At 35.2% G+C, this 9,816-nt stretch overlaps 1 protein-coding gene across 8 annotated transcripts in view; it reads left to right on the plus strand.

The window, feature by feature from the left end:
- SLC38A9 (solute carrier family 38 member 9) overlaps positions 1 to 9,555 on the plus strand; it is a 100,401-nt gene extending 90,846 nt beyond the window's left edge. For all 8 annotated transcript variants that reach the window (XM_058564073.1, XM_058564072.1, XM_058564074.1 and 5 more), the window contains 3 exons: positions 447 to 595; positions 4,608 to 4,697; positions 5,903 to 9,555. In XM_058564073.1, the coding sequence (XP_058420056.1) occupies positions 447 to 595; positions 4,608 to 4,697; positions 5,903 to 6,068 (405 nt within the window). In that variant the 3' untranslated portion in view covers positions 6,069 to 9,555. The remainder of the gene's footprint in view (positions 1 to 446; positions 596 to 4,607; positions 4,698 to 5,902) is intronic.
- The last annotated feature ends 261 nt before the right edge of the window (positions 9,556 to 9,816 follow it).

Below are 9,816 nucleotides of genomic sequence, written 5' to 3' on the forward strand. Positions count from 1 at the left end.
AGCACTGAATTAAATTAGCCATTTAGTGGTCGCCCGGCAAGCTCAGTCAGTAGAGCGTGAGACTCCTAAATTAGCCATTTAAATATATAAAACAAATTTATGTTTGCAACTTGTAGATCAGTGCTTCTCAAACTATCTGTGGTGAAGGACAAGGTTTTCTTTGTTGTTTTAATGTCAAATCAATTGCAGACTGATACTTTTGTAAAATAGAATAAAAATGTGGCAATGTCAAATTTTTATAAATGTTTCTAAACACTTACTTTGAATTTCTCTACTTAGCTCATTGAAGAATAATAGTTAATAAGCAGTTCGTGGACGAGCACAAGTCCACAAACCACAGTTTGAGTGGCACCTGTGTTCAAAATAAGCAAAAGACATTCCATTTTATAAATTTGTATATAGTGAATTTGATTTTTAACATGACTTCATTATCTTTCTTGGATTAGAATTTTTTAGACAACTTCCCTAGCAGTGACATCCTGTCCTTCATTGCAAGGATATTCCTGCTGTTCCAGATGATGACTGTGTACCCACTCCTAGGCTACTTGGCTCGTGTCCAGCTGTTGGGCCATGTCTTCGGTGACATTTATCCTAGGTAAGGGTTCTTCTCTTGACCAGCAAGATGTGCCAAGCAACAAATGACTGTGCAAACAGGTCAGTTTAAACTGTGGCTGATCCTTTTGCTATAAAAATTTGCCTAATGAAAGTGGTTGCTAAGAATATACATTGGTGTTCTTTTCCCCAAAGAGCCTTAAAAATAGAAGCCACTCCCTTGTCCAGAATGATTTAAAGTTAATTCCTTCCGGTGTAGTTATATTACCTATGATACCAGTTATATTTATCTTATGATTTAGTTGCTATTAATCCACTCATTGCCAAGAAGTTAATAGTATATAGTACTTGTGTTAGCAATGTATAGCTAATGAGAAGCAACTCTTTTAATTATTGGTTATTGATATTTACTTGTATATTTATTAACATTTATGCATTTTTACATAAATAATAGTTGTTTAGAATTGAAAGTGAGATACATAACAAGTTTAAATTCTTATTTGCTTCTGTAACTACTACTGTAATTTTTAATCTCTTATTGGTGATGGAGGAGTTGTGAGTCCTTTTGAAAATCTGTTCAAATCTTGTCACCCTCATTCAAGAGAAATTTCCATATACTACTTCAGGGTTTCCCTGAAACTTCTTTGTGGACCCGTGGTTAACTCCTACTCTTATGTTAGCTTTTATAATAGATTCATTCTAGTAAAAAGTATCTAGTTCTAATCTATTTTATTTGGAATAAATGATCTTAAATGAAGAAAACTTTTGGATAAAATTTGAAAAAAATTACATTTAGAGTAACCAACTAAACAAATGGTCTTAAACATTTTCCTTGAAGTGAACTGATTCTGTCCCCTCATTAAATAAATAATTAGCTATAAATATGTTGGTTTAAAAACAAAAAAGCTTTTAAAGCAAAAGTCAAGAGTTACCAGGTCTCTAGCGTTGACAGTAGCAGCAGGTACAGTTCTAACGTTGCTCATCTAGAAGATTGGATTTCAGTAAATGTAAGATTTCTGTTGTTTATACCCTATGCTGTATTAACGTTCACCAGAATAAAATAAATACTATGAAATTCTAGATGAAAAAAATTCTAGGTAAATGCATTATTCCTGTTTTCTGCCATTAGTTTGCATAATGTTGGCTGTTAGGATGGTTTTTCTTCTTGGAAAAAGTCTGAAATTTTCCTTTTGTGTTCACATTACATTTCTTCCCCTACCACCCAGAACACACTATCGTTTATCCTGCAGGTACGAATACTCTACAGACTGCATACTTTGGAGCATACTTTTTGGTCTCAGGACCCCTTTACACTCTCAAAGTTTATTGAGGACCCCCAGGAGCTTTAGTTTATGTGGGTTATTTCTATCAATATTTAACATATGAAAAATTAAAACTGAGAATTTTAAAAATATTTATTAATTTCTTTAAAAAACAATAATAAAATCATTACTTGTTAACATATTAATGAAAAATAACTATTTCCAAAAAACCTTTGTTTTACATTTTCAAAACTCTTTAATGTCTGATTGCAAGCAGATAATTAGATTCTCCTATCTTCTGCATTCAACCTGTTGTAATGTTGCTTTCATTTATGTATCTGAAGAAAATCCACCCTCACATAGGCACATAGTTGGAAAAAGAAGTACTTTTAATAGCCTTTTCAGGTAATTGTGGATATTCTTCTTTGATACTATGCCAAACCTTGACCAGTGGTAGTTTCTTGAAAGTTAGTAGAATCTGAAACTCAGTTACATTAAAACCCATTGGTCTATCTTACACTTCGTATCTTTTATCCATGCATGATTTTGTACACCATGTTAATCATTTGGAAAATAGTGGTTCGCTGAGTTCTGCAGATCTTCCAAATGTTGACACACTTTCATTATATAGTATCAAAACCCACATTCATTAATATCACCACTGATTTCATTATAAAAGTCTTTAATTATTGGAAAACTGTCAAGCTCAGGGTGGCAAATACAAGCTCTCCAAAATTCTAATTTTTACTTGACAGCCCAAATTTTATCATTGGCAACACATACTACTAGTTGTTTTCCTTGAAGTGACAAGCTCATATCATTCATTTTCAAGAAAATTCTGTCAAATACCCAAGTCTAGAGAACCACAGTTTGTCTCCCTCTCAAGTTCCTTGGAAAAAATGCTAGGTTGCCCTCCAGCTCAGTTGTACAAGTACTTTTCCTCAAGACAACCATTGTACGTCAGGATGCAGCAGACGTGCTTTTTTATGTACTTCCTATTTGATCACACAGAATATTAAAAAGATGTGTGTTCAAAGCATGTGAGATTTAATAAAACTAATCATTTTTAGTCCTTTATCAAGGACAATTTTTTTTTCTTTTCCTTTCTTTTTTTTTTTTTTTTTTTGAGGAAGATTATCCCTGAGCTAGCATCTGTTGCCAATCTTCCTCTTTTTTGCTGAGGAAGATTGGCCTTGGGCTAACATCCATGCCCATCTTCCTCTACTTCATATGGGATACCACCCCACCTGGGATATCAAGCATGGCTTGGTAAGCAGTGTGTAGGTCCACGCCCAGGATCTGAACCTGCAAACCCCGGGCCACCAAAGCAGAGCGCGCGAACTTAACTGCAACGCCGCTGGGCCGGCCCCTCAAGGATAATTTTTAATAAAACTTTTTTTTTTGAGGGTGTTTGGCAATAAAGAATACAGTATAGAATACAGATAGGTGCAGCTGCCTCTATCCATGCTAAGGAGCCAGCCGTTTTACTCACCATTGCTTTTGCAAAGCAAGTAATGTCTTGTATGATTATGAAAATAATTTTTACCTCAGCAACTTCATGAAAGGGTATTGGGAACTTCCCTGGGGTTTGTGGTTACACTTTGAGAACCACTACTTTGGAAAATACACAAAGTTGTTTCCTTTTACAATACAAAAATAATAAAGGCCCAGCCAATGTCCCAAAGCTTTGAAGCAATTTTAAGGTTGGAGTTTTTGGATAAATAGTAAGATTTGGAAGCCTGAATATCTTATCTTTCTAATTCATCAGGGTGTATGACTAGCCACTTTTTTATGTAAATAATTTTCCTAATTTTTAATTCTCTCTGTAATCTTTATCTGGGATTAATTAACCTCTGGTAACTTGGGCTCAAAAGGTTTCTTTGATGTGTAAATTTGGCTTTTGAGAATCATTTTTTTAAGGAAATGGAGTTATTTCTTGAGCATCAAACTTCATCTATATTATTTTTATTTGTGTCCAGAATTGATTCCCAAACCTTGACTTGTTAACATCTAGTTCAAGTATTTAGTAGATATTCTATTCAAGGTAAATACTGAATAGCTTTAAGTGGCTGAATCTGAAAAATAAAAACCTGCCCATTCTGCCTTTCTTTTAATATAATTTATTTTTCTAATTATAAAAGTAAAATAAACACTTTATAAAAAACATTGAAAAATGTAGAAAATTTGTTAAATATAGAAAAGAGGAAAAATTACCCCAAATCTCAAATCATAATACAATCACTGCTGCCTTTTCCTTGTATTTCCTTGTGATATTTTTTTTAATGTTTTCAGATTTTCTTGTGTAGTAAAAGTCTAGCTACCTTTTCCCAAGTTGCCTGGATGGATTTTTACCATCTAAGTAACAATGATAAGTTATTTTTAATAATTTTTAATATATTCCATCAAGTAAATTGTTACCTTGCTGTGTATCTAGAATACTTTTGTTTTTCCTCAAATATCTTGATGTTAATAGCTTTTTTCATGGTTTTGATTATTTTCTTAAGATATTCCAAGTGCAATTATGGATCAAAGAGTGTGAACTCTGACGTACACTACCAGTTTGCTCCTACGAAACTTAACCTGTTTATATAATTGCACAAAAGGGCCACCGTCACTGTCCCATAACCAGCATTGAGTACTATTGTTGCCTTCTATTTTTGCTGTGATTTTATTGTCAAGTTTAAGACATTCTCATTTTAAAGATGTTAATAATGAATTTTATTCTCATATTAATGGTTATCATTTGCCTGTTTTTATATTTTTTCCTTCCTCCAAACTCTCCTCAACTTCTAGCATTCTCCACGTGCTGGTTCTTAATCTAATTATTGTGGGAGCTGGAGTGATCATGGCCTGTTTCTACCCAAACATAGGAGGAATCATAAGGTACTACCTGTAAGGGAACTGTGCCCTTTCATATATTGGTCTTAATTTTTATGCTGTTCTGTTGTTGTTGTCATCGTTTTAATTGAATTGTATGAAATTCCTGTGAGTATTTAAAACTGGTAACATTCAAATGTAATTCCCTGGTTCAGTTGAGGTGCTCATTATCTTCCATTTCTGCTTATTCCTGACTCTAGAAGCCCCATTATCCTTTAGCCTTAGGCACCTTTCCTTTCATTTTTTCTTTTTCTCATCATTTTCCACTGTATTCCTTTCTCTTTATCCAAAATAAAAAGTTATTTTTAATATATAATATATAACTACCTGAGAAATCTGTTATATGTCAAGGCTATGTCCTAACTTTCTTAATCTATTTCTACTCAAGAAAATATTTCAGTGCCAATGGTAGTCAGAAAGTAAGAGTTTATATCCCAGATGGCTCTTTCCTTAATATCCTTTCTTTAAAACCTTATGTTAGGTTGAGTAGTTTGGGAATAAAGTTATGACCTCAGATTCTCATGGAAGACTGGAGTTTAGAATGATATGATGTCTCTTCTATAACTTATAGAGAGCAGAGCCAGGTCACTTTTTGAAGACACTTACCTAAGAAAGTAGCAAGAAACAAAAGGGAGATTATTAGCCTGATGCTTATTGAATATAATGGATTTACAAGTTCCTATTAAGCTCTTCTTAAAGGAAACCAAGTATAGGGAAAGGGAGAAGAAAGGACAGGTTCCTCTGTCAGTCTCATGTTAGGTTTTTGTTATTATCTTTGGTAATTGTGCTGAATGCCACGGAGGGACTCATCTGTTCTCATTCTTAAGCAGATGCTAGCAGTCTTTCAAAAACTCAGAATGTGTAATTAGTTTATAAAAGATCAAAGATAGGAAGCCTATCTCCAGATGTTTCTGAGGAAGTTGCCATAATCACTGAGACACAGAGGGACTACAGAGATTTGAGAGATGAATAAAAAGCTCTTTGTCAAGCAGATGCTATAAAGAAGAACAGGAAATAATATTTTATATTAACTTAGCAAGTAAAATAAGTTTCCAACTCAAATGTTTTATGTCAACAACAAATGATTCAAAAATAATTTTGTTGTAATATCAAACTGAGGAGGGTTTAAATTGTACTAAATGTACCTTAATTGTAAATCAGAAAAAGCAAAATGCAAGATGAATATTAACCCAAAAGCTTTTATTTTGCAGATATTCAGGAGCAGCATGCGGCCTGGCCTTTGTATTCATATATCCATCTCTCATCTATATCATTTCCCTCCACCAAGAAGAGCGTCTGACGTGGCCTAAATTAATCTTTCACATTTTCATCATCATTTTGGGCCTGGCTAACCTGATTTTTCAGTTTTTTATGTGAAATACTCAACTATCTTCTCAAGACCTTTCATTTTGAACTTTGACAACAGTTCCACATAAATTCACTTGTAAATGCTGTTATTGCCGTAATTCTAAATGTTTTCCTAAGATAATTTGAAAACAAGGGAAATAGTGGTTCATTAATAAGTAATTTTGATTAGAGTGGGAAAGGGGCAATAAGACTGATCTTAGTCTCTTTACTTTTTTCATATTCACTCACCTCTTCATTCTCATCTTTTCTGAATAGAAGTGTATGCTTTTAGGAAAAATCACGCTGGGTTTTGCTTTTAGAGATATGAGGTAGGTGGGTTTATTTTGGCTACAATAAAGATTCTCAGGGTGTCATAGCAATGTATATCTCCAGATCCTGTTTCTGCTTTATGTTTCACCATATTCACTTTCATTTGATTACTTGCTAGACCATTTTTGCAGTTTGCCCAAACCCTTACTGTTTGGGACAGTAAACCAAATACCTCATTTTTAGAAAGAAGTCTCAATGAGGGGCCAGCCCAGTGGCATAGTGGTTAAGTACATGTGCTCCGTTTCGACGGCCCGGGGTTCACAGGTTTGGATCCCAGGCACGGACCTATGTGCCATTTATCAAGCCATGCTGTGGTGGTGTCCCGTATACAAAATAGAGGAAGATGGGCAAGATGTTAGCTCAGGGCCAATCTTCCTCAGCAAAAAAAAAAGAAGAAGAAGAAGAAGTCTCCATGACATCAGTGTTTATAGAGTGAATTCTTACCTGAGTCCTTAATCTCTGTTTTGAAAGAAACAATATCAGTATAGGCCCCATGGTCATGAAACTTATGCAAAATAAATGAACTAGGAGAGTTTGTTGCTGTCTGACTCCTTTTGTTTCTAATCTAGTACTAGTAACTTAGGTCAAAATTATAGGTCCCTCAGCCAGATTTTGCACAGGAATAAGTATGATTTTCCGCAGAGACTCTGGGGGGCTCTTTTGCTTTTTGGATCCTTGAGCATCGCATAGGATGTCATGACAGGACCAGTGGGGAAGAGTGTAGGAAGCATGGCAGAGAGGGATACATGAGGTCACACAGGGGAGAAAGGGAATGGAGAAGGGGCCAGGAAGAGTGAGGCCTCCTTTCCAGGGTATTATCTGGGGGTGAAAAGTGGCTTCTTTACCACAGGAAAGGATTAATTCTGTTTGAGGTATGACCTCCAGAAGGACACCCCCCTCTACTTCCTTCTGTAACTAGAAGGGTAGAGGTTAAATCCCCATAAGAAAAACTCCTTGTATCTGAGAAAAGGGTTAGGGAATCTGAATTCTTAGAATTAACACTCTCTTCTTTCTTTCAAGCTAAAAGCTAGACTGGAATGTCTTCCATGTCTTCCATGTAATACAGCCTCCATGTTCAGCTGGAAAAGTTAGATTTCTCTAATTTTAGGCTAACATTAAAAAGTGTATTGTGTTAATACACATCCCACATCCCAGGATAGGGTGCAGATTTGTGTTATTTCTTTCCTCTGAGAAAAACGGGTAAAATAGTTTTTTTTAACCTAATAAAGAGTGCCAGATTCGTGACCGCTATGATTTCTTTCAGCAAACCTTTCTGTCCAGTCCATAGGCCCATAGCTATATTGATGAACTATATTTCCTAAAGCTCTTTTCTAAAGAGTCTCATTATGAAAATTCTCAAGCATACACAAAAGTAGAGAAAATAATATGATAAAACTCCCCATAAACCCATCCCCTAGATTTAGTAATTATAAGACTTTGCTGCATTTCCTTCACCTATCCCCTGTTTTTCCCTTTTCCACTGAAATATTTTAAAGCCAATCTCGGGCGTTATGTCCTTTCATCTCTACAAACCTTAATATGCACTAATAGGCTTTGAACTTTGTTGTGTTTATTGATGGAGACTATCTTGAAAGCTTTTGTTAGCAGAAACTGCTGGTAGAAGTTAGGTTAATTGGAAAATTCTGCATTCGGTGTCTGGCTCCCGGTGTTAACCTCTGTTAGCACAGGAGTATAATGCATGGAGAAAGTGTCTCTCTGTGCTTGGGAGCGCCTGCATCTTTATGACTTCAGAGTCCTGTTCAGTTAGAGACACAGGAATCATAAGCTAGACAGCCCCTTGAGAGATCTAGGCTTAATCCCTGTGTATCCCTGATTGTCTCCATTGTGTTTCAGAACTTCAGAGACAGAGTTTTCATTGCCTCTTGTCAATAATATACTTGAATATTTTATACATGGAAAAGTGATTAGATGTATTTTTCCCCATTTAATGATCAAAGTGAATATGACCATGAATGCTTTATTTACTAAACTAAAAGCAACCTGGATATTTGCTTTTTGTTTTCGTTAAATGACTTGATAATTTAGAACTTCCAAAATCCTATGTTAGACTTATGCTGAATGACTTTGTGTTCTTAAGTTTCTTTTCACAAAACTGACTCCTTTGGTCTATTATTTAGCTTGGTCAGAAAACTCTTTGTGTGAGTGTGTATGTCCTGGCTCAGACTTTAGAATGATGAGGTATGAACTCCTTCAGATCACATTACAGTTAATTTTAGACTTTCTCTACTGTCATCTCTTTGAATTTTCTAATTAAATTTATTTGACTTTTTGCTCTGATGTGGTTAACCTTAGTTTCCTTGAATTTAGCTTATGTAACACACAACTGAGGACATTATAAAATTTAAAATGGCTTGTTTGGAGAAGATCTCTTCTAAACAAACCTTAGAAAGCCTCTGGATGAATATACGGAATGCTAATACTAAACCAGAAAGGAGAAAGAAATGTCCTTTGACACCTGTGGACGATCATCCAAAATTAGTTTCATCATCATACCCAAAAAATATATTGTAGTAAAGAATAAATTTACCCACAAAAAGAGAATAAAGGGAAATATTCACCTTATTTACATTAAGTATATTTTGCAAATACAGTCATGCGTCACTTAACGATGGAGATACCCTCTGAGAAAGCAATAATTATTCTCATAACTCTAGAATTTTAGGTATTTGATACATTCACCATCAAATGGAATCATATAAAGTGTAATTGCTTTTACTTTGGCAAATTTCCTCTAAGATAAGTTTTATAAGAAATGTTTAATTGCTTCTGTATACTATTTATTGTTCTCTTTGCATTTGTAACCCTGCATCATTTGCTTCTGTGAATTTTGGACAGCAAAGCACAGTTGATCAATAGGGGAAATAATTAGTAACACATTGGGCAGTACAAAAAGAAAGATTCTATTGGGCCGGCCCCCAGAGGGCCGGTTAAGTGTGCGCGCTCCGCTGCACTGGCCCGGGGTTCACTGGTTCGGATCCCGGGCACGCACCTGACGCACTGCTTGGCAAGCCATGCTGTGGCAGCATCCCATATAAAGTGGAGGAAGATGGGCACGGATGTTAGCCCAGGGCCAGTCTTCCTCAGCTAAAAAAGAGGAGGATTGGCAGATGTTAGCAAAGGGCTGATCTCCTCACAAAAAAAAAAAAAAAAGATTCTATAAAATTTTCTCTCCATAAACTAGACTTATTTAAGTATCAGTATTCAAAATGTCAAATGTTTGAGCTTATTGATAAAAGCAGAAAATATTAATGCTGTATGTTTTCTTTACAAAGCACTAACATTGTTTTTTAGAATCTGGTGGTGGTGGTTTGTTTTCTCATCCTGATTTGAATGTCCGGAACAAAATCCTACTCTAGTTGACACCTAAACAATAGAATGGTACATTAGTTTGTGATCCAGAGTGAAATGTGCACAAGGCGGCCTGGCT

This window comes from Diceros bicornis, chromosome 20 (genome assembly GCF_020826845.1).
Source record: "Diceros bicornis minor isolate mBicDic1 chromosome 20, mDicBic1.mat.cur, whole genome shotgun sequence".
NCBI lineage: Eukaryota > Metazoa > Chordata > Mammalia > Perissodactyla > Rhinocerotidae > Diceros > Diceros bicornis.